The sequence below is a fragment of the Choloepus didactylus genome, chromosome 16 (genome assembly GCF_015220235.1).
Source record: "Choloepus didactylus isolate mChoDid1 chromosome 16, mChoDid1.pri, whole genome shotgun sequence".
Lineage (NCBI taxonomy): Eukaryota > Metazoa > Chordata > Mammalia > Pilosa > Megalonychidae > Choloepus > Choloepus didactylus.
The window spans coordinates 3,691,640-3,717,492 of NC_051322.1; the positions used below are offsets into that span (position 1 = coordinate 3,691,640).

Consider the following 25,853-nt stretch of genomic DNA (forward strand, 5'->3'; position numbering starts at 1 on the left):
ATCGGGGGAGTGGGGTCAGGGTATGATGGAATTCTGTGTATGGGGTTAGTATTGTTTTTGCAACTGTTCCTGTAACTTTGAATTTATTTCAAAATAAAAAAAAAAAAAGAGTCCAATTACAGAAATGTTCTTTCACGAATTGTGACAGATGGACGACACTAGTGTAAGGTGTCAATAACAGGGTGGTGGATGGGAAGTCTGTATTTTATGCATGATTTTTCTGTAAACCTGCCATTTCTCTATAAAGTGCTAGTTCAAAAAGAGAAGGATTGAGAAGAAACTCTACATAAGTAAGAAAGTCAACATGAAGAGAGTCTGTGGGTGCTGGGCTCTATGTGGCAAATGAGAATGAACATCAAGAATTTTAAGAAAGGCTTATTTCATTCTCAGGCATTTGATCTATTTGATGAGCTTTAGAGAGAGAAGGAAGTGACATCCTCATTTCTTAAAATCAACTGTGGGACTGTAAGCAGGAAACTCAACGATCAGAGTGGACAGGGGTGGTCCTCACCGCTGCTGCTGGCAGTCAAGACGGGGTCCTGCTCGGACAGTGGGCTGACGGTCAGATTGGCTGACGTGGCTGCAGGCTGCAAGGAGAGGCTCGAGATGGGCTGGATGACCACACTGGCTGGGACGGCCCCATCTGGGGCCTGCAGAGAGTTGTTTTGTGGGGTCAGACCAGGCTCCCCAGTTAGCTGCTGAGCAAGCAAATTACTCTGCTGTAAAGTTTGCTGTAGAATACTTGGATCGATCTGAAAAGCAAAACGGGTATTTGTAATGAGTCTCATCTTTATTTGTGATTAAAACTAGATGAAACACGGAATACCACGGCAGGCACCCTACCTGCAAGGTGATGTTGTTGATGCTGGAGGCATCGATTCCAGAAATTTGCACATTGGGTCCAACCAAATTGGCAGCCAACTGCAGCTGTATGCCTTCGAGGGTGGCCAAGCCACCATCAGCCAGGGACACGGTTAGGTCACCCCCTGCTGCCCGAGAAAGTGAAAAGGAATGAATGAATATACAGATGTTCTTCTGAAAGAACACATTTTTTTACCTAGGAATAATGAATACTAAATTTCTTTTGCCCTATACACACACGCATTCCAATTTAATCATCATAAACAAATGTTGTATGAAAAGGATAACATTATCCATTTTTAACACATGCCAGGAAACCCAGCTCAAAGAAATCAGGTTGATTAGCCCAAGGTTTAGGACAACAACAAGCCCATCTAAGTGGCAGTCAGGCTGGCCTCATGCCGTGGGTTGTGAACACAGAAAGAAAGCCATGTAAGAAGTCCAACAGCCATCAGCGACTGTTACACAAAAAACCCAACTGGCCAAAATTTCATACTTTTCAAGCCCTATTTGATCCAATAGTATTAGACAATTCCAGTACATTAAACACAGTGTGATTGAGTTTGTAAATTAACACACATCTCACTACTGAGTTTGTGAGAATGTCAGCTGAGAGAGAAATAAGTGTAAATCCATTAAGAACAAAAGCTACTAAACAAAGTGCTCAAGTATTCAAAGCAGCTGTGATGGAAGAAGAACGGGGAGGGGAAGAGTAACAAGGTTAGAAACAAGCAATTTCCATTTTCTGTCCCTCTTATATGGGAAACGTTCCAACGGAGGGAACTGGAATTTGACGAAGGCGATGCCTGCACCACTACAAGCACAACTGGGAGCCGCCTGCCCATCGCCAGACCCAGGGTTTACCTGACACAGAAGCAGGAAGGATAGCCTGGCCCACCAGCCCTTGTGGGAGCAAACTTTGCTCAAACTGCCCTGTGAGAACAGGGTTATTCATGATAAATACGTTCGGGTCTGTCGAGGATGAGCTGAGGAGGTTCACAGGCTGCAATCCTTCGGAAGAACTTCGGGTCACAGGTTTTCTGGCTTTCTTGGGGTCTGGTTTATAATGAAATTGCATGTGAGTTTTCCTTCGCCCAGAAGTCCGGAAACGCAGCTCACAGTGTGGACACTTGAAAGGCTTGGCTCCTGTGTGCAAACGCATGTGGACCTTCAGACTTCCCTTGGTGGAGAAAGAATTGCTGCAGACATGACAACAGAAGAGCTTCTGACCTGAGGAAAAGCAAGTGAAAGATCATGGGAGTGGACACAAATACACACCATCAAGAGTCCAAGGTTACGTAAATGGGCTGGCTCCAAGGACTCGAAGGCTTTAAAGAGACGAAACAGATAATGTCATCAGCGCTGGCTCTGGCCTTGAAGTCTGCAGGTGTAGAAAAGCTTCCTGGTTCTCTTTTCCCTCTACTGATATCACAGGTAACAAACTGCAGAGTTTTCTCCTCAACGACTTACGCCAACCAGACTAGCAAAGACTATTATCCCAGCACCGTGCTGAGGTCTCAGAAATCACCTGACGGCCACAGATGGACAAAGATGGCCAGTGGGATTGCTCACAGAGGTTTTTTCCTGTTCCTTATGCGTGTTAGCTGATATTTAATTCCTCCACCCTGCAGATGCGGAAGCAAGGTGTATGGGGTGATCATGGATAGGCCCTGGGCCTGTGATGTGTGCTCAAGGCACCAGGCTTCAGGGTGCAAAAATAAGGCAGGCCGGCACCTCCTCCAACTACCCGAGGGACAAAAACACAGAGCCTAACAATGCAGCAGAAACGTTTTACATACAACAGGGCCGTATTAAGTAAGTTCATGTATCTGCTTGTTTAATTCAAAGTATTAACTGGCAGAAAAGAATCATAGGGCTTTAAAAAAAGTGTGTGAAAAATTCAGTTTGGACTCTTTTGCGCAAATCTGCTCATAACCCCCAATTAAGAATATACATGATATGGTAATCATAACCAGATGAATCATAACAACACAACTTTAACATTTACCGAGAGTTTACTGTGTGCCAAACACTTTTCCCGGTGATTTAAACATCTTAACATACTTAATCTCCCAGTGATGGAGGAGATTTTACATTTCAGGAAACTGGGACTTACAGGATAACTTGCAAGCTTAGAAGTGGAGTGACCAGAATTCAAACTCAGGGAGAGGACCAGAACGACCCTCTCACCCCCTAGCTTAAATTGTGTGGAATTCAAGAAGCAAATGCTTGATGTATTTTATTTAGCCTTCAGTTAACCTTAATGTATTTTTAATTAACCTTCAGTTCCTCAAACTAAATGAAGCAAAGAAAAAGCTGGCCTTGAAAGTGGATGCTTCCATATAAAAAGAATCACTACCTAATAACTCAACCAGATTCACTAAGTCCCCAGTTTTTACAAAACCTTAATGAACTGACTTCGTTTTACCTAAATGAGACTAAAAGGTAATCTTCTTAACAAAGGAATTTTAACCTAAGTAAAACCACATGACAACTTATAATCAGACTTCTGAGACCTACTCCTTTTTTCTCAGCATTATTTAGACCATTTTCCCCAAGTTGGAAATCAAAAAATCTTTTATATCTATTTTTTTCATGGTTCCCGATTTTGAAGTTTTCTATAATTTTGAAAGTATTTATGTCATTAAAAAATAGAGGATCAAAAGCATATAAAACACGCTGGTAACACGGGTGTCTGTCTCACCTGTATGTGTCTTCACGTGGCAATCCAGAGTTGACTTCACAGTGAAGCTCTTTCCGCATTCGTCACATTTGTACGGCTTTTCTCCGGTGTGGATGCGCACATGCCTGTCCAGAGAGCAGTCACAATTCAGTCTTTTGTCTTTCTAGTGTGATACACATTTACAAACAACTCCATAACTTTAAATTCATAACCTCAAAAATAAAAATTATGTACTAATAAATTTGGTCAAGTAAAACATTTAAGCTTTACTGTATGCAAAAACAAAACAAAACAAAGCAAAAACGCAGAAACATAAAGAAATCTAAAATACTTGTAAGACAAATGAAAGCAGGTTAATTTCCTTAAAAACTAAAGAGCTTTTACAAATTAAAAAGCAGACAACGCACATCAAGGAAGAAAAGTGGCCAATGCACAGGCAGTTCAGAGAACAAGATGTACAAACAGCCAAAGGACATGGCAGAAGGTGTCCCCATCAGCCCCGTGACCGCCCCTTGTCGGCTAGGCAGTCTGGAAATGGGCCCTGGGAAAGCCCACAGGGGGCCCAGACTGTATGGAAGGGGGCGGGGAGGTGGGTGTCGGCGTTAAAGGCCATGCACGCCAGCTCGGATACAGTCACGCAGAAGCACAGTGGAGTACGGGCACTGCCGGACTCATCCTAGTAACTAAGGAGTGAAACGAAGGCTCCTTGGGAGACGGCTGGTGAAACAAACTCTGGCATGGCCAAGAAGCAGAATGACTAATGCACCACTGAAAAGAATGAAACAGGTTTATGGGTCCCTGACAATGAAAGACGTCCAAAACTTCATTTCAACGAAAAAACGAAGCAAAAACAAAAGCCCAAAAAAACAAATTGCAGAGCTATGCTTATAGTATGGTGCCATCTATGCTACATTTATATTGCTATATGTTTAGATATTTCCAAAAAAATACCTAAGAAACTGTCGATAACGGTTTGTCTCTGGGGAACAGAACTAGTTTCACTTTATACCCTTCTCTACCTTTGTTTAGTTTTACCCTGTGATATTTATTCAGTATATACTGAGTAAGGGTTGTACATATGAAGGAAGGTTGAACTTGAACTATTTTTTAATGAAGGATACAAGAAGAAAATAAATCAGGTTTTAGGCTATACTATACTTTAAAAACGTTTTTCTAGCACGATCAGCTCCATCACCTTCTCGCGCCGTTGTCTCAGAGCTCTCCCACCCCAAGCCCACGGTCTCATCCATAGCTGAAGCGTTGAGTGGTCTGCATGGCACTCCTCATGGGGCCCCTGCCCTAGCACAATCTTCTCGTTTACGACCCCATCAGTGACCCCCAGCAGGGAGGACTAACTCTCCCCACCAAACCAGTTCACGAGTTCCTCCTGGCCACCTGCCCAGGGCTGGGGTTCCCATCCACAGAGCACGGGAAAAGCATCCTCCTAACTGCCGACTCGGTTTCCACCCCAGCCCCAGACCACACCATCGACCCCTGAAGCCCTTCCTACACTGTGGAATGGGCTGAATAGGGGCTCGGGGATGCACTACCTTGGCCACCGACACCCACACAATCAGACCTGACCCAGGCCTTAGCTAACCGCCATTCGCCCCTCACTGGCCTCTCCAACTGGATGCAGCCCCCCACCACCTACTCGGGTAGGTGCCCAATGGCCATCGCGGCCTCCACATGCACCACCAGGTGTGGCTTCCAATCTAGCGCCACCCAATGATTAGCAACCCCCTTGCCTGCATCTCCTCCCACCTCACTGTGGGGCACTCTATGGAACAAAGAGAGGTAGACTTGGTTGTCTAAAGCTGCCTCCTCTATTATTATCCATCTTAAAATCTTGGCAGTCTTTCCTTTATTAAGCCTCCCCATAACTTTACCCAATTTGTTCAGTATCCTAGAGCAGAAAACAAGCACACTTCCTTATTGCATATACCACCCTTCAAATATTTTAGGAGACCTTTAAACTTCAGTCTTCTTTCCTATAGTCTAAGCACACCTAGAGCTCCTTCTACCATCTGCCATATGACAGCTTCCTGACTCTTCACCATTCTGCGAGCAATCACCCCACGTATCAATTATTCCCACAGAACCTGGAGACAGCTCCAGCACCACCTTGCCATGGGTGTGTGTCCCAGCTCCTGACATGGCTGCCAACCCATTGGATCAGAGGGGACCTGCATATCTAAAAGCCCAGCACCACGCTGGCCTCAGTAAGTAAATAACAGGTTCTCAATTGCTTTCTTACTGCTACTAGAACCACATAGAAATAAGCATAAGCAACCTAGAGAAAAACAAATTCTCTAACTAACATTCTGAAGGGGTGTAAACAGAAGGCTCAAGAATGACACAAGCTTAAAACCGTACACTAAGTAATGACTAACCACAGAAGTGGAGACAGGTTCAGACAGTAACTTTCCTTGGTACAATGCAAATTATCAAAGGAATACACATAATACATTTTCAAAGCAGGCAACCTGAGAAAAACTTCAGCCCTGTCTTACCTCACTAGGTCACTGGGTTTTTTAAAGCTTTTGGGACAATAGGGTGCAAGCCAGTTGGCATACTTTGGCTCTGCTTCCAGTTCAGCTTTGTTTATCTTTCATCTCACTAATTCGGTCCTTTTCTGCGGCAGACTGGACAAGAACTTTTTCTGAAACAGTAGCACTTTCCCTTGGCCTAATTTTGGCTAATTCTGCTGTTTCTTCCTCTGTAAAAGTAATGACCTCGGGACGAGATTTTCTAGATGCATTTCTTTCAGAATTTTCTTCCTCTTCCTCCAGGCATATATCTAAATAAAACATGAAAAGGATCAAAATTCTCAGAACATCATTAACGTTTAACAGAACAGGTAAATAAAAACTAAATAAGTAAGGCTGAAGTGGGTGACTCAACTAAGCTATATTTAGGATGGTAAAGAGTTCTTTTTTTTCACCACCACTCTGTTCAGAAATCAGACAAGACCCCTGGGAAGAAATCTGCCTACTGAGTGATGGGAGTGCCTTCCAGCAGGAGAAAGAGGCCAGGGCTACGGGTGAAGACCGACTTGCCCAACATAAACCAGGGTCTACAATGAGTCGTACATTAACTGTTAATTATCACAAAATGGACCTCACCAATACAGGTGTCAATAATAGGATGGTATATGGGAACTCTGTATTTTATGAATGATTGTTCTGTCAACTATGACTCTTCTAAAAAGAACAATAAAAGATCTACTTCTATCTATTTATGTATATTCTATGGCTAGCTGTGGAATTGTGAGTATTCACATGAGCTACCAATATTCATTCATCTAGGTATTCATTCATTGATACAGGCAAAAAATTATCATCTGATAACGAAAATCAGCAGCCCATGAGAAAGACTATATTAATAAATTAGTTAATAGTCCCCAATTAAAGACTTATTATAAGGAAGAAAAAAGAATGTAAATAAACATACATACATACACACGTTTATTTTTTGAGTAAAAACAATAATAAGCTGCTATTAGAACGTAACAGAAGAAAAAACTGTTCGGCTGGAAGGGGGAAGACACTGTTGCATAGATAACAAAAAAATTTAAAATAAAAACTTAACAGAAGTAAAGAGCAAAACTTCCTTGGTATGAGGCTTCGGCAAATTTACTTGTCTAATTTTAGCAGGCTCGTGTACAAAATGAGATTAATCCCCCAAACTTTACAGTGTTTTGTATCACTTAAATGAGATAATATAGGTGAACAGCACAGATTTTGGCAAGTGTTTAAGCAGTCTGTAAATGCCAGCTCTTCTTATGATGGTGAAAGACTGGTTTTTATCTAAATTCTCATCGGCAGGAAACGAGGTAATTAATATGACGCTATCTCCCACAAGGGGACCATGCAGCCATCTGATCTCTGCAGCTGGTGTCCAATACCATCAACTACCGCCACAATAAACTTACAGTGTGGAGGGAAACGTAGGTGGATCACGACAATATTGACAATGCAAGTCCACACTTGGTTAAGCCCACGAGGGCCCTCCCCATGCTAGGGCTGCCATGGAGGCGGGCCACAGGCCACAATGCCCCAGTGTGCGTGTATGTTTTGGAGTGTGGTGAGCAGGAAGAGAAGGCATTTTCTTCTTGGTGCTCCTCTCAATTTTATTTTCAAAGAGCACATATCGCTTTCATAATGAGAAGATGAAATACATTTTTTTAAATGCAGGGTGCTGCTGAGCTTAAGCTGTATAGAGCCAAAACGCAATCTTCAAAATGATTTGCAGGTGCATTTCCCACTAAACTGGGGTGGTTTAACGACCCCTAAGCCGGCACCAGGAAAATACCTCCTCCTCCTGGGTCCCCGGGGGCCGGCACGGCCGCCGGCGCCGCCTGGTGCCTCTTCATGTGCTTCTTGCAGTGGACCGTGGTCCGGAAGCTCTCCTCGCAGAACGGGCACTTGTAAGGCCTCGAGCCCACATGGGTGGCCATGTGCCGGGTGCGGCTGCCATTGGTGGTGAAAGAGGCATTGCAGAGGCCGCAGCTGAACGCCTTAACTCCTGCGCCGCAGACACAAGGCAAACATTTCACTACCTGGAAACCACAGGTGCGCTGAAGCAAGCAAAGACATGCTCAATAAACCACAAAACAAAAGACTGCCTGCTGGCTGGGGTTCTCTATTTTTAGGAACTGAGTTATTTTAAGAACAGGGAAACTGACATGGCTTGTCTTGGCACATGCTCCAGCAAAATTAACTGTCTCCAAGAAGAGTGTTGTCAAAATAAAGGTCAAGTCCTCCCTGCCCATTGGTGTTTTATTTAAACTGGCAAAATGTTTAAACAGAAATGCTTTTCCCAAATCCCTTTTTCATTATTCGCACAACCAGTGAGGTAGTTTGGGCCCTGAGAACTAGTCCATCAAGGCTTTATTCAGCTTTATTTTTATCAAACGCCCTACACAGAAGGCCCTCTCTCTTCTGGAGCACAGAACTAGCTCAGGAGGCTACTTCCTCCTGGCCCTGACTTTTCTTCCCACAGTGGCCAGCGGTGACTTTCTAAAGCAAAAAAGCTGTCACCGCCACTGTTCCTTATACAAGCTTACAAGCTTCTCCGCCTCCCTAGAAGTAATAACGTCCTCTCCTTAGCATGGCCTTCAAAGTACCACGCAGGCTGCTCATGGCCTGTCTTTCCAGATAAGACCACTCCCCAACCACCAACCAAGGGGCTAGTCCAGAAAAATCTTTGTTTCCTTGTTTTTAGGCAGTACAGATTTATTTTCAAATACATTCTTACATAGAATATTTATTGACATATTAAACATATTGAAAATGTTAAGATAAAAGTAATATATTAAGAATATATTTAACTGCAAATCAAATATCAAATAAGGGTCTAGTATTCAGACTACATACAAGTCCAATAGCAAAAAACAGCTAATAAAATAACATAATTATTAAGGGGCATACAGATTTAAAATAGACCATTTCTCAATATACAACACAATACATTTACCCAAACAGTGACTCAAATTCATACCAAAAAAACCAAAGAGCACCAATATAGGCAATCACATAATTTTAAGACACAGAGGATATGACTCTTTCTTCTCCTTTCTGCTCTTAACTAATGTAAGAAGCAGTTATACAACATGGTGTGTGTGTACCTGTAAGGATTGGCCTGTAACACATGGAAACATACAACATGTGCCAATAACAGCCCAACAGAGGGCAAGGTGAGGGAACAGGAGATGACACCTGTTGGTAACTGGAATCTCCAGCAATACATGAAGAGAACAACAAGGAGGCTAATAGAGCAAACTATGCATAATAGTAACAGCAAAAAAAAAAAAAAAAAAAAAGAGATGGAGCTATACAGGAAAATTTCTAAAGCTCAATGGAATTAATTACTATACATCTGAAGTACATTCTGATAAGTTAGGATGTACATGGTAAGCCCTAGAGCAACCACTAAGAAAATAAAAAATATAGGCAGTAAAATTCATTAAAGGAATTTAAAAGTTATGCTAGGGACTATTAACAGCACAAAAGAAAGCAATAAAAGAGGAACAGAGGCACAAAAAAGACATAAGACACATAGAAAACCAGGTGGGAGATGTAAATCCAATCTTCTCAACAATAACATGAATGACTGAACACAACCCAACCGAAAGACAGAGATGACCAGTCTGGATAAAAAACCGGGAACCAACTAACTATACTCTGTCCAATCTAAGAAATACATGCTTAAAATTTCAAAGATACAAATAGGAGAGTAAGAATAAGAAAGCTGACGTGGCTATACTAATATCAGGCAGATGCCACCATCTTGTATATATAAAATTCTAAGGAATCCACTAAAAAACTCTTAGAACTAAAATATAAGTTCAAGAATATTGCAGGTTAAATGGTTAATAGGCAAAAATCAGTTTAGTTCTATACACTAGCAATAAAGAATGTGAAATGGAAATTACAAAAACAATTCCATTTACAATAGCATCAAAAAGAATAAACTACTCAGGAATAAATTTAACAGAAGAAGCACAAAACTTATACTCTGGAAGCTACAAAACATTTTGGAAAAAAAATTAAAGAAGACCTAAATAAATGGAAAGACTTCCTGTGTTCATGGATCACCAGACTTAACACGGTTAAGATGGCAATTCCCCCAAATGGATTTACAGAGTCAATGCAATCCCTACGGGAATCCCAGCTAACATTCATATGGAAATGCAAGGACCCAGGATGGCCAAAACAATTTCGTGATTTCAGACCTTACTACGACGCAACAGTGGTCAAGACAGCATGGTCCTGGCAAAAGGACACAATGACCAACGGAATATAACTGAGAGCCCAGAACTCAACCCTCACATATATGGTCAACTGATTTCTGACACTGGTGTCAAAACAGTTCAGTGGGGAAAGAACAATATTTTTAACACACATGCAAAAGAATAAAGGTGGACCCCTACTTCACACCATATACAAAAATTAACTCAAAGTGGACCAAGGACTAAATGTAAGAGCTAAAACTCTGAAACTCTTACAAGGAAACACAGGAGTAAACCTTTGTGACCTTGTCATTAGGCAAAGTCTTTTTAGATATAACAAAAGCACAAGTGACCAAAGAAAATATTGATAAATGGGACTTCATCAAAAGTAAAAACTATTGTACTTCAAAAGACACCATCAATAAAGGGCAAAGACATTTGACAGAAATTGGAGAAATATTTGCAAATTATACATATAAGATACTTAGATCTTGAATCTATAAAGAACTCTTACAACTCAATAATAAAAAGACAACCTATTTTTTCAAATGGACAGACATCTCTTCCAAGAAGATGTGAAAATGGCTCATAAGTACATGAAAAGATGCTCAATGTTATTAGTCCATTAGGGAAATGAAAATCAAACCATCCTGAAAATAACACATCACACCCATTAGGATGGCTATAAAGAAAAACACAGATAATCCCAAGCATTGGCAAGGATGTGGAGAAACCGAAACCCCCCAATAGCACATACACTGGTGGGAATATGAAATGGTACAGCCACTTTGGAAACAGTCTGGCAGTAACTCCAAAGGTTAAACATGGTTACCACATGACCCAGTAATCCCACTCCTAGGGATATATCCAAAGAAACCAAAAACAGGAGCTCACATAGAAACACACAAGCGTTCTTAGTAGCATTATTTCCAAAAGCTAAAAAGAAGAAACTTCCCAAATGTCCATGACTGCTGAACTGTGGTTTAACCGTACAATGTATTATCCAGCAGTAAGAGGAAGGTAAGCTCTGACCCATGCTACAACATGAGTGAAAGAAGCCAGCCACAAAATACCAACTAGCGTAAGATTCTGTTTCTATGAAATACCTAAAATAGGCAAATCTACAGAGATGGAAAGAAGACTAATGGTTGCCAGGGGCTGGAGGTACTGGGGGAAAAGGGGAGTGACTGCTGATGGGTGCAAGGTTTCTTTTTTGGGTGATGAAATGTTCTAAAATTAGATTGTGGTGATGGTTGCACAACTCTGTGAATATGCAAAAAACCACTGAACTGAACTTTAAATGCACAATCTCAAAGTGTAGAGCAGGTAATTACCTGTGTGTGTCTTCTCATGGGACTTCAGAACCCCTGAGGAAACAAACCCACGCCCAACAGAGCTTGCATTTATAGGGCTTCTCGCCAGTGTGTGACCGGACGTGCTGCTTCAAGTGGCTGGACTTCTTAAAACCTTTGTTGGCAATAGTCACATCTATAAACACAATACAAAGAGTTCAGCCTTTATTACCTTATATCATGAATACAAATATGACATCTGAGAATAGAAAAAAGCAAGCGAGCTTCACCAACAATCATTACTAACACAATTAAGCATAATTGTTATATAAAACTAGGTGTGCTTTTCAACATTAAAAAAAGTCTCATATAATAATTTGTTAGATCAAATTACACTCAGAGTATCTGTAGTCTTAAATGTATTTTATTAGTTCGAAATTAGTATATCTTGTAATACATCCTGAGCAGGCATAACAGTTGATTAGAAACTTTCTGTAACCAAACAGGAAGAAAATTCATTATGCTCTTTCATTACTAAGTCATAAAACACTGTGGCATCCAAACACTGGGACTGGCGGTTTTGATGTGCTGAGCTTCTCGACTGTGGGACTTGCCCTTATGAAGCTCGTTTACTGCAAAAGGAGAGGCTAAAACTTGCATGTAATGGTTGCCTAAGAGTCTTCCCCTAAGGACCTCTTTGTTGCTCAGATGTGGCCCTCTCTCTCTCTAACTGAGCCATCTCGACAGGTGAACTCAACTGCCCTCCCCCCTACGTGGGACTCGACTCCCAGGGGTGTAAATCTCCCTGGCAACGCAGGATATGACTCCTGGGGATGAATCTGGACCCAGAATCGCGGAATTGAGAATATCTTCTTGACCAAAAGGGGGATGCAAAATGAGATGAAATAGTTTCAGTGGCTGAGAGATTTCAAATGGAGTCAAGCGGTCACTCTGGTGGACATTCTTATGCACTATATAGATAACACCTCTTAGGTTTTAATGTACTGGAATAGCTAGAAGTAAATACCTGAGACTACCAAACTCCAACCCAGCAGTCTGGACTCCTGAAGACAATTATATAATAATGTAGATTACAAGAGGTGACAGTGTGATTGGGAAGACCTTGTGGATCACACCCCCTTTATCTAGTGTATGGATGGATGAGTAGAAAAATGGAGATAAAAACTAAATGACAAATAGGTGGGATGGGGGGGATGGTTTGGGTGTTCTTTTTTTACTTTTATTTTCTTACTCTTATTCTGATTCTTTCTGATGTAAGGAAAATGTTCAGAAATAGATTGTGGCGATGAATGCATAACTACATGATCGTACTGTGAACAGTTGATTGTATACCATGGATGACTGTATGGTATGTGAATATATTTCAATAAAACTGAATTTAAAAAACAAAACAAAACAAAAACACTGTGACATCTTCCATTATTTCAGTATCACTGGAAGTCAGTATCACTACCTGTGTCTACTAGACACAGGGACATGTCAACTCATAAACTCTTTTGTCTTTAAACTACTCTACAAAACAGATTTTACTGGAGTTATTTTGAATAGTACACAAACATGCAACATCATTTTCTTCTAAGTTGCAACTGAACATATGTAAATTATTTTAAGGTTAAAAATAATTGTAAATTTCAAAATTCCTACACAAGTGCTAAAAATTTAAAAAAGCTTTAGAAAGCTTATTCCATTAGTACCTCCCTATTTCCTCAATTTCCAGGTTTTAAGTCAGCACAGTCCCTTAACTATATTCCCTACGTCTGTAGCAGCTGTCTGCATGAAGGCAACTAGAGTTCACTGAAATCCAAACTAAGTGCTGACTAACTGTAAATACATTTGAAATTTCACTGTAATTGTACAAGTGTAGTTTAATGAGGTTCTCTATTAGAAACAGAAAAGCAAGAAAACTTAATTCAACAACTGACTTCAGAAAGAAAGGTAATACTGTAAACAAAATAGGGATTGGTTCTGACCTGCATGACGGTGGTAGAAAACAATCAATCTGCAGAACTGAATACCATTCAATCACTTCAAGTTTACTGGGAAAACTTCTCTAATAAGGAAACTAAACTTTTCAAAGTAGGTCACGTCTATTAACCAAAATCAACCACCAGCAACAAAACCATGTGGCAGTCCTGGGAGAAAGCCCGCTCCCAGAGCAGGGTCTGCCCCACAGGCCTCCTGCCCCCGCCCCTTGCGAGGACCCCCTCTTCCCCTACTGCTCCTTTCCTCAAGCACTCCTCTGCCTGCGCAAATGCTGGTGGCATCTAGCACCCTCTCCCCTGCCTCATTTCTCTCCGAGGCCCGTGTTGACATGTCAACTACTGTGTAGCCGATATGTTGTCTCTTCCTGCTAGAATGTAATCGCCGCAAGGGCAGAGAGGATTTTTTCACTTTGGTTCACAAACACAGCCCTGGAGCTTGGCACGCACCAGGTACTCAATAAGTCTGAATGAATGAACAAATGATGCACAGCCAGAAGCCCAGTAATGCTAGAGCAGAAGTCACTAAGGAATCACGAGAAAACACTGGTTCAATCCCACTTAAAAATACCCATACAAAATTCCCAATGAAATATTAGCAGACAAACACTTGAGGAATAAATGTAAAAATGAACAAACCACCAGGAGAGTCTCCAGAATCGGAAAGTCCCCCAAGAACCCATGGGTCCCCAAGTAAAAACCGCCTCTCTGATACACTGTTGAATTTGCTCATTCCTGAAGCTCTCAGGGCACTAGCTCTCTGAGAGTAAAGAACCTAATGCATAACACTACCTTCAAGGGACTTAAGATCTCATAGGAAAACAAATCCCATGTAAATGGAACAAAGGAATTACTTGGCCTTTCAAAAATCACATGCTTAGTAGTATTAGAAAAACTATAATCCATTTTCAAAAATTGTAAGACAATTCATTTGAGGTAGGTAGCTTATCATTTTTTAAGGTGGACTATAACAAGATTTATTTTTGTGTTAGATGGCTCTGAAAAAAATTTTAAAGAGTTTAAGAAGTATTTTAAGAAAATAACAAAAGTATTAAAATAGTATAAAGCCAGGGCTCTCTCTATAAAGACAACACCCATTCTTCTTTATTACACGAACACCCGTATTTACTTCCCTAACACTACATTCATTCCACTCCCCGTAACTGTTCGGCAGGAGCTGGGACAGCTCTTTGTCTCTCTTGTTCACCAGTGCCCCAAGCACCTGGAATTACACATGACTCTGAAGACGCTCAATATGTGTTGCTGAATGATGAAAAAATAAATAAATATAATTTACTTTGCAGTCATATAGTACCCTTGGCACATCAACTGGTTTTAAATACAGCATACACACAGTCCTAGACAAAAAGGCACAATATGATTATAAGTTATTTCTGAAAATGTGATTATAAGCATGACAGGAAGCTACTGACAACCAGTCTACATGTGCTAAGAAAGACTGCCGCTTTCAAACCCGCCCTGGTGTTTATAGTGGGGCAAACGTTAGCAAGCTAACCACTCTGTCTCAGATCTTGGTCTACAAAACGGGGATAACAAGCACGCCGCCTTCAGGGAGTCTGTGAAGGAACTGAACCCCAGAGCACAGCCCCGTGGACCGGCCGCCACGCGGATGCCACCTGTAAGAGCGCCGGCTCTGCTCCCCGCCGTCCTCCAGGAACTGGGCGTGCTGAGTCTGCAGCTCCAGCTCCTCCTGGGACGACTCTTGAATCAAGCGAGTTGTCTAAAATTGTAAAACAAGTATAAAGCAAACTAGGTGAATATCTATGAACAGATCCCAAACAAAACAAACTCAAGAACAAAACCAGTTAAAAAACTAAAGAACCTCTATCCATATAAATTCAAGAGGGGAAAACCTCAATAATCCATTGCAACCATTTGTGCCAGAGCAATAAAACTCATTTCCACAGATTTAATTTTTATTTTATCTTCAACATGTTACTATAAAGCTAAATCAACCATAAAATTGATCTTTCCACATTCTTTTCTTTATTTTATCTGCTCTACTCTTACTAACCAGGAATAAAGTCCTACTTTCTGAAAATACTAAGTCTTCTTTCTTGCCCCCAAACCACAGGAGAACGGAAACGTTCTCCATCACGCTCGTCCTGCAGAAGCCACACTCGGCATGTGCAGGACAGTCGTGAGACAGCAGGCTCTACTTAGCGGACACCCTCTGGGCAGCAGCTGCACGGGGCTGGAAGCAAGCACCCGGAAGCAAGCGCCCGCAGCTCACCTGTCTGCTGACTTCCACAACCGAGGAGGTGATGCCATACCCCGGCAAGGTAAGCTCTGCAGAGCTACAACTGACCAGGCTTGGAGAGTCTGCTGCAGATGGCTCTGGGGTAAAGGAGAAACTACTAGGTAGCACACTCTCCACTATCCTCACTCAGCATCTGCTATCAAATATGTAGAAATGCCCTGAAAGCCTCACTGCAGGATCTAGCCTAGCACCCTGCAAAGCTACCAACTGTGGCTTTTAAAAGGAGGTTAACAGTTGATTGGCTAATCATCATCATCACTAACAAAAAAATTTTGAAAAGGGAAAGAACAAAAACTTAAATGTTTCCAACTAAGGGATACAATTTTTAAATGACGCATTGAAATATCTACTTTTAACATGTTAACATCTGTTATATTTTCACTGCAACATATTTCTTTTAAGATTCCACAAACAAAAATCTTTAGGCTTTTAAGCCCAAAGCAATGTATTATCCTTCATATTTATTAGTGAACAACACTGTCCTGCCCTTACTGGCTTTTAACCAAGAAGGCAAAGCCACTTGAAGATAATGAAATCTTCAAATCAAAGTAAAGTGTTTTAAGGAAAAAGAGAGCCCTAGATGCTAAACATTTACATTTTCACAGGTGATGCAACAACCTTAACTTACAAGAAGTTAGCATCCCCATTAAGTAAACAAATTTTAAGTAATTACAGTAAAGAATAAAACAGCATCTGCTGAATAATGGCAAGTGTCCTTTTGTAAATACTCACTACATTAATTGTATCTGAGCTAGGAACCTGAAGTAAGTTCTGCTGATGGAAGCTGGTGGAAAGGGCTTGAGATTCGAGTGTACTGGAATCTTGCAGTTGTTGGACAGGCGGAAAACTGGCCTCTGTTGACTGTATGTTTCAGTCACTGTAAAACCTGAAATAAATCAGAAACTTGTATTCTACAAAAAAAAATGTTAAAGAGATATGTACAAAACAAGCTTTAGCCACAGAAATGTCTAAAGAGAGCAGACATTTCTACTTTTTGAATTAGAATCAGAGGTAGTTTTTATCTCTGGGCCCTAAAACGATCTGCAGTGGGTGGAGGCTGTGCGTCCCGCCTGTCCCGGCAGTGCGGGCTGGCGGAAGTCCCCCGTGCCACGCAGACACTGGTAATTGGCCGGAAAGCTACATGGAGAAGAGTTACAGTCTCTTTCCAGAAACTCTGAGCAGACCACGAAATAGTACATACCACCAAAAATAAAAATACATTTAAAAGAAGATAAAGTAATACATGCAAAAACTTATGTTTTAACCATACATTTTGGCAAGGCCTTAAAAGGAACACCTAAGGCTATTATAAAATTAAGCCCAACCAAGATATAGCTCCTCTGAAAGTTTCATCCACACTCTCCTCACTGACACTTGTGACAACCCTGCCGGCTCAAACGGCTGCTGTGTGAGAGAGTCTGCTGCTCAAACTGATCCATGTGCCCCTGCAGAGCCTGCTGTGGAGTCACGGAACCTGTCTAAAGAGAGGAATGCAAAGTCAAGAGGGAAAAACATAAATGTGGGAGTTATTTCAGATTTTAACATTACCAATATGCTCCAAAGTAGATTTCAGCATGTTTTCAAAGTCTCCTTAGATAGAGATCTTGCTCTCTCTTTTATATATATATGTACACACACACATACATACATAAATATATATATACACATGCATATATATATATATATATATATATATATATATATATATATATATATACAGGGTTAAAGCATTATCTTTTTATTTCCAAAGTATCATTTAAACTCTTTATAGTTTATTTTAACCTGTAGACATTCTTCAATATAAAGTAGTATTTAAAATACAATTACATTCAATAACTATTTTAAACCTTTTTGTGTGTGACAAAATGTATAAAAGTCCTGCTGATACTAGTTGAAGAGATTTCAGAACATCTGTAGAACACTACAGTAAGTGTTGGCAAGCCTGGGCACAGTAAGAAGACTGTGCCAGAATCCAAACCAATGGGTGTCACTAAACACACTGCCTGGAGTTCAGTGACATTTTTCTTTGCCTAGCAAGACTTTATCAACTAATGAAGCAATGCACGGATTTATGTTCTGGATCAAGAGTCTTATCTCGATGCCAGACCAGTCAAATAGTTTTGCACCCCCTGCCCCAGCCTGGGAATCCCACTTTCAGTTGACTACTAATGACCACAGGTTAGATGTTCAGTTACTGAAAAGAAGAGATGTTATCAGCGTAGCAAGGGTTTAAAAGTAGGGTACAAAAAGTATGTTCAGAAAGATCCCACTTCTGGAATTCTATACGTATACCAAACACAAACATTCTCTCACACATACACCAAAGGGCAAACACGGCAAACACACACACCCCTGCACACCTTCATGGGAAAAAAAAAACTGGAAGAACTGACACCCAAACCACAGAGAGTAGTTTTTTGCTGTTGTAGTTATAAGGCTTCAAATAATTTTTGAAGTTTTCTACCAAGAAGTTGGATTGCTTTGTGTAAGGAAGAAAAAAAAAAAGTAACTTGCCCTCAAAAAGCCAATACAAGGGAAGAACAAAAATCTGATGAAACATCCCCAAAGTAATTTGGGCAGAGAATAAAAATATATTTACAGGCCCCCCCCTGAGGAGCTGGGGGAAAGTGTAGAAGTGTTTGACTTCCTCAGCTGGACTGATGCTGATGTTGTCACAAACATTAGGACTGGTGGTTTGACATGCTGAGCCCTCTGTCACAGAACTTGCCCTTATGAGGCTCGTTACTGCAAAGGAGAGGCTAAATTTGCATGTGATTATGCCTAAGAATCTCTACGTGCCTCTATGTGGCTCAGATGTGGCCCTCTCTCTCTCTCTAACTGAGCCACCTTGGCGGGTGATCTCACTGCCCTCCTCTCTATGTGGGACCTGACTCCCAGGGGTGTAAATCTCCCTGGCAACGCAGGATATGACTCCCGGGGATGAATCTGGACCCGGCATCGTGGGATTGAGAATATCTTCTTGACCAAAAGGGGGATGCGAAATGAAACGAAATAAAATTTCAGTGGCTGAGAGATTTCAAATGGAGTCAAGAGGTCACTCTTGTGGACATTCTTATGCACTATCTAGATAACACCTCTTAGGTTTTAATGTACTGGAAGTAAATGTAGCTAGAAGTAAATATCTGAAACTATCAAACTCCAACCCAGTAGTCTGGACTCCTGTAGATGACTGTATAACAACGTAGCTTACAAGGGGTGACAGTGTGATTGTGACAACCTTGTGGATCACACTCCCTTTATCCAACGTATGGATGGCTGAGTAGAAAAATGGGGACAAAAAGCTAAATGAAAAATACAGTGGGATGGGGGGGGAAGATTTGGATGTTCTTTCTTACTTTTTTTATTTTTATTCTGATTATTTCTGATGTAAGGAAAATGTTCAGAAATAGATTGTGGTGATGAATGCATAACTATATGATGGTACTGTGAACAGCTGATTGTACACCATGGATAACTGAATGGTATGTGAATATATTTCAATAAAACTGAATTTAATTTAAAAAATCTGATGAAACAGATATGCCTCCATACATACATACATAAACTGTGATTTAAAAAGTCAGAGTCTGAGAGACACTAACATGGAGTGTAGTGAGTATGACAGGCTACAAAATCCGGCATGGAGTAATTCGCAAAGTTAAAATCCTGAATGACTTACCTTCGCCGCCCTCCAAAGGCTGACCCGTCAACTGCTGGGCAAGGCCCGTTTCCTCCGGGCCTGCGACATGCTGGGGCTCCAGCTCCAGAATGGCTTCCGGGTGTGCAGCGACTGCTTCAGCGGCGGGTGGCAGCTCGTCGCTCTCGATCTCCACGTGCATCTGCGTGGTGGCGGGCAGGCTCTGTGGGGCCCCGGTGCCATCCCCGAGCGAGGCTGCCTGCTGCTGCTGCAGCTGCTGGGCAAGCTCATACCTCCAAAAGGCAACGACGGGCAGACAGTCAGGTGCGGCCAGCGACCTGCTGGGGCTCCTGCTACATGCAGGCTAGACTCTATTAAGTAAACTTTTCATTCTTAAAATATATCACTGGGAAGTCATGATGGCCACCCAGTTGAAAATTAAACACCATTAATCATTTGGGAGAAGACGCACGTTTCCAGGTCTTCAGGGGCAGCCACAGGTCACAGGGAGCATGAGAAACAACACGTACGGAGTTTTTAAGGTTTAAAATAAAAAGGTGGCACATAAGCATTCAAAAAACAGAACTGTGCTAAATCGGGCAGTGTTTCACAGACTGATTCAAGTGGAGTGAACGACTGTGGCGCAGTACTGCCAGGGAAGGCAGAGGCTGACCGCCACTGCCTCTCCAGGGTCACGGTGTGGAGGCCCTGCTCCTGCCCCACCATGCACAGCACGAGGCCCGGGGCTACGCCGACCCGCTGCAAAATCAGTGCGCACAGTAAGGCTGCGCTCACAGAATTTACACATACAACGTACATCCAGCGAATATTCATCAAGGCCAATCTTTCCTCTTTCGAGGAGAAAAGTGAACAATAAATTCAGTGAACAGATCAAACAACTTAAAAGTACCCCAAACAACGATCTGATAGACAGCTGGGTCATAAGGATAATATCTACGATAACTATCTACTTCCCTCTCTAAGATACCCATGTTCACACCCACACAAGCTGTCATATGTTCCATTCCAGCATCTTACAAATTGGACTACTCAAAATTTCATTCTTAGTTCCAAGCAAAATCATTCTTCTTCATTTTCAGATATCAGAGATAGTCACTTCCCAACTACTTCTACTGAGGAAGGTGGAACAAAAATGTAATTCAAAATAGCAAAGCACTGGAAAACATACAATTACACCTTCATTATAATCATTGCAATTATGTTTACCTGTCTGTCTTCTCCACTACCCATTCTCTAATGGGTCTTGTGAGGTAACTGGCTGTGGCTCTTCTTTGTTTGTTGTTTGTTTGAATGAATGAAATTTAGCAACCTTTTTTTACCTATTTTTAATATGTGTGTATGTGGTATCTTGGGCATTCTGAACACTTCTAACAAATGGATAAAACATTGGATCTACTTCTCTGTTTGCAGGCAGAGCCAAAGTGCTCACAATATAGAAGCAAAATATCCTAGCTCTCAGTATCACAGACTTACTGGTCTTCAGATGGTCACCTCAAAGTCATACATTAAACTCCTGAAACAAATGTACGTGCTCCTCAGTGTATCAGGCAAACAACGGCTGATGGTAACACTTTCAAATAAAGGGGCCCCAGTTAAAAATAACTCGCCCACTTTCTCAGCATTTATACCATTGGTCACTGAGTCCATGAACAAGAGCCTGAAAACCTTTATTCCCAACACTCCCACAACAAGCACAGCATAAAGTGGTGGTCTTTTGACAGAGAAAATCAATATTTAAGAGGCCACTAAACAAGACTATGGCTGGGGCCATTCCTCTCCACGCAGCGCACCTCTCGGACAAGCCGGGGCATGTCACTCCACTACTGTGAACAGGAACACAAGTGTCCTCAACACGTGTGCGCTCGTAAACTCCCCAACACGTGCACAACCTGGCATTTCCCGGGAAGCCACATGACAGGATAACCAGATGCAACGGGCAAGAGTCCACACACCAACGCCACCAACAGCCTGCCCTGGACGGCCTCAGGCAGCACTAGGACTCATCAGCAGGACATCAGCTGGGCCAAAGTCAAAGTAACCTACGCTGTCGAGTGTGCTTAGATGTCAGGTGGATAATGTGAACAAGTCTTCACAGTTAATTTATTCTAACATGGGGGGCTGGGGAGGTAGGTAACATTCTGGCAGACACATCAGAGTGAAAATACTGCCCCAAAGTCATCTTCTAAGGAAGAAGATTTAAGATTCTTTTACGGTGGACCTAGTAACTCTTACTTTCAAAATCTCCTAGGATATGGTCACCTTCCCCAAAGCTTAAATACAGAATTCCGGGGCTTCATGAAAATACTTGTTGAAGCAAGCTCTAGATCTCGTCAGAAAGGTATTTCTGCAAGGGACCCTTTGGCTCACCTCCATTTATAGATGGGACAGCCCTCCAGGAAAGTGAAAACAGAAGTTGATTTTAGTGATGAATTTATGTGATAAATCAACAACATAGAATAATTACCATCCATGTATGTTAATAACATGCCTAGAAATCAGAGTGGACTAAGATTTTTTTTTTAACCTTCACTACCTAAAATAATACTAAACATAGTCTATTTAGCATTTCAACTAATCAACGACTATCAACATTAAAAGAGAGCTTATTACAAAGCATTTATCCCAATACTAGTTACTTCAATATTGAGCATTGATGCGTCAGTATATTAAGAATAAAATTATTACTGCTTTAGCCTACAGCTCTCAAAAGACCCTTCAATATGGACACATAAATTTCTGTCCACACACTCCAAGCTAGAAACAGTAACATAAGAATCAAAGACAACGTTTTCTTAACATCCCCACCACCATTCGGAATTTATAAAGATTATTAAACGTGGCCCTCGGAGTACACTTACCTGTGGGTTTTCATGTGCTTCTTGCAGTTGAGGGAGGTTTTGAATGTCTTCTGGCAGTAGGGACACATGTAGGGCCGGAGGTCATTGTGTATACCCATATGGCGCCGCAAGCTGCCCCCCGTGGTGAAGGCGCCGTTACAGATGAGACACTTGAACGATTTCAGACCAGTATGCGTCCGCACATGTGCTTTCAGCACTCCCGCAGACACAAAGCCTCTTCCACACTGAGAACATTTAAAAGGTTTTTCACCCGTGTGTGATCTAAAAAGAGTCAAAATTGTAATGAATGAGTAACAGTTTCCTACAGTTCTCCAGAACTTTATCCTTTAGAATGTGCTCTCACGTGTCATTTCACCTGCTCGGCATATTCTAAGCCAGGCAGCAAAGACTGGCTTCCCACATTTTACATATGACGGCACCTGAGACTCAGAATGCTTTAAGTGACGTGCCCACTGTCACACGGCTGGCAAAGGTGAGACCAAATGAGAGCCTGAGTATCCTCAGGTCTATCCTTTCTCCTGTCATCACATTCTCTCATGATCAAGTTTCTAATTTCTTTTTTGCTGTTACGAGCACCAAGAATCAAGCTAAACTGTGATAAATACACTTGAAAAACCGATACAGAACATAATTCTAATGAAATAAACTAAATATTTCTTTAATACTACCTGAAAATTACAAATACCAAAACAGACATGTAAAAGAAATACAGGGGCAATTTCTGGGTAAAACGTTGTAGTCAAGATACTAAAGAATGAAAATATTTATTACCAATAAATATGCTGGTGTCAAATGAGACATTTTAAATATCAAAAGCAAACACCACAATCCTAAATACTTCCAGAAGTCACTAGATCCCTAAATCACTGTAATTATACTAAATTAACAACTCTGAAACTATGTGACCTTACCTGATATGTTGTTTAAGGTGGCAAGATTTTTTATATGCTCGGTGACAGTAAAAACACTTGTATGGTCTATCTGCTTCATTTACAAAATTATTATTAAAATAACTTTGAAAAAACTGGTTTCTTGGGATGGGCTGGATAAGACCTACAAACCAAAAGGAAAGCAGGAATAATTCACTGTCAATGCTATTAAAAATGTTGAATTTCAAAAGGAATCTGCTTTACCCAGATGATGAGAATTCGTAAGAGTTAAGAGCGTAGATTTCAACATTGTAACTAACGAAAAGCTATTTTAATTGTGTCAGGAACTGTTTATTTAGAGAAAACCTACCAGTAAACATTTATAAAGTTACCAGCTAGATTTTTCAACACAAGGAATATCTATATTGCCACACTTGCTTCCCCTGATTCCAACAGCAACTTTTAAATGGATGTCTACATTTACTTCCTACCTGGGCATTTGCTGACATTGAACTTACATAGCTAGGACCCAAATTCAAGTCAATTGGGATTTTTAAATCCTTTATTTATTAATTATAAATGCACAACGGATACTCATGGAATCAAAGCAGAAATAAATGATTCTAATAAGGTCAGCATTTTCATAGAAATGTTATTAAAGGAATAACCAGCAAATAACAAATTACTAACAAATATTTCAGGTTTTACAGGTGTTTACTCAATGAATCCTTCAGGTTGAGCATCTAACAAATTTGACTCCATCAAGCTACCAAGGTTATATATATGATTCAGGGCAACCTTACGTGTAAACCTTGTGGATCAGTTAGTATTCACCTGGACAGTCGAGGAAGACTTAGTCTGTCAGCTCTGTATCGTCTGGGACTGTTGCCCCCTCCTCCCGCCGAGAAAACGCAAACAATTTGCCAAGGCTCTGTCCTCAGCCTGCCATCGACTGCCTGCCCACAGCTTGACAGTTGACTTCTACACCATGACCACCACGAGGCACCTCTCAACTGACCCTGTTTTAACTGCCTTTTCCTAAAAGTCCAGGTTTTATCTCAATTCTTTCCCCTAAAACCTCCCCTCCCTTCCTTCATGCCTAGTTTTACTGATGGAACACCTTCTCCTAGTCGTGTAGGCTAGGCATTTCAGAATCCTGGAGAAGTCGCTTCCCTGTCTCATTAAGTTCACCATTTGCCAATCCTAGAGGTCAGACGTCTACAAGGCCATTTACACCTGTTTCTTCATTTCTATTTCCACCGTCATCAACCCTGACTAATGGAGAAAAGAATTTAAAAGCCGGAGAGAATTTGATGGTTCGGCTAACTCACAGATTTACTTACAGATTAACTTAACTGACCTGTACTACCTGATGCCTGCACCAAAACCCTGTTTTGAAGGGAAAGTGGCATCCTCCCTGAGGTTTTATATCCTCCGTGCAGCACGAACCTAAGAACCTCACAGGTTTTTTGGGCCATCCGAGCTGAATCTGCACCACACGAAGTTATTTTCTCTTCAGGCACAACAGCACTGTCCTAGGCTTCACGTGCTACTTAGAGTTTTCCTAGCACCTCCTCTCTCCCCTTCCAAAGAAACACGCTCGTCGTTCAGTCCACCAACACCAGCACCCAGTGGAATGGACAGCCTGCCCAGTTCGCTCATCTGGACCCAGGTCTGCCCCTAAATCATTTTTCTGCTTTTACTTATTCCTCCTATCACTGACAGAAAACCATCCTGACGAGGCAGGCTATGGGCCTAATGGTAACTTACTGACACCTCTTCTGGCTCCCTCTTAGGCACGTAACCAGAAGCACCTGCAGCCTGGGGTTCCGCCGCAGGCCTCTCCTACCCACCCAGCTAACTAGGGTGGCAGTTTGGCCTGCTCTACCTTGCTGACCTAGTCCACTTTGACTTGACTTCTTGTCTGCTCCGCACACCGCCTGCTGCAAGCTGCTGGAGCCCAGGAATTGGTACTTCGCCAGGGACACAGCCCTGAGCCCACACACTGCCTGCCAAGGAGGAGGTGCACAAAATAAGACCCAACAAACCAGGACCCCGCTCCCCGTGTTGAGGAAATGGGGGCGAAGGAAAGCCCACACAATTTCAAACTAAGGTCATTTATTTAGGGAACCATGTTAAGGTCTAGGAGGAGTTAGCCAGGAAAGCAAAAAGAAAACTAACGTTAATCCTCTCCAAATGGCAAATAAAAAGACAGTAATGCCTTCTGGTCATGACCGAGCGTGTGAAACAGTACATCACAAGGCCCCTCTGAAGCTCTCGCTAGAGACACACAAAAAGCACAGCCAGTAGGTTCAATAACTATTAGCATAAAGATGCCACTCAAAATTATAAACTTCAAATACTATAGGATAAGTCATTTTCATAATCCTTGTTGAACTTAATGAAAAGAATGGTTTCTAAGAAAAGGACCAATAAATTTTTTTTAAAACCCTCCTCCCGACACTAAAATGAGCTGTATAAAATGCAAAATGTAAGAAATTTATTCTGTATGTTTTATCAGATAAACTATACACAAAGCAAAAGCAACAAGAAGAAAAGACAGGAAAGTGAGATAAGTTCAAACTTAGTTATATAAATTCATGGAAAAGGCTGAAACA

At 41.5% G+C, this 25,853-nt stretch overlaps 1 protein-coding gene across 1 annotated transcript in view; it reads right to left on the reverse strand.

Annotated features, from left to right (window-relative positions):
* ZNF236 (zinc finger protein 236) overlaps positions 1-25,853 on the reverse strand; it is a 126,655-nt gene that overhangs the window by 40,753 nt on the left and 60,049 nt on the right. The window contains 18 exon segments of the mRNA XM_037806334.1: positions 512-752; positions 844-989; positions 1,726-2,091; positions 3,566-3,669; positions 6,058-6,143; positions 6,145-6,344; positions 7,859-8,071; positions 11,612-11,666; positions 11,668-11,751; positions 11,753-11,765; positions 15,207-15,310; positions 16,583-16,702; positions 16,705-16,753; positions 17,223-17,266; positions 17,269-17,324; positions 19,530-19,780; positions 22,367-22,627; positions 23,278-23,419. Of these exon segments, the coding sequence (XP_037662262.1) occupies positions 512-752; positions 844-989; positions 1,726-2,091; positions 3,566-3,669; positions 6,058-6,143; positions 6,145-6,344; positions 7,859-8,071; positions 11,612-11,666; positions 11,668-11,751; positions 11,753-11,765; positions 15,207-15,310; positions 16,583-16,702; positions 16,705-16,753; positions 17,223-17,266; positions 17,269-17,324; positions 19,530-19,780; positions 22,367-22,627; positions 23,278-23,419 (2,535 nt within the window).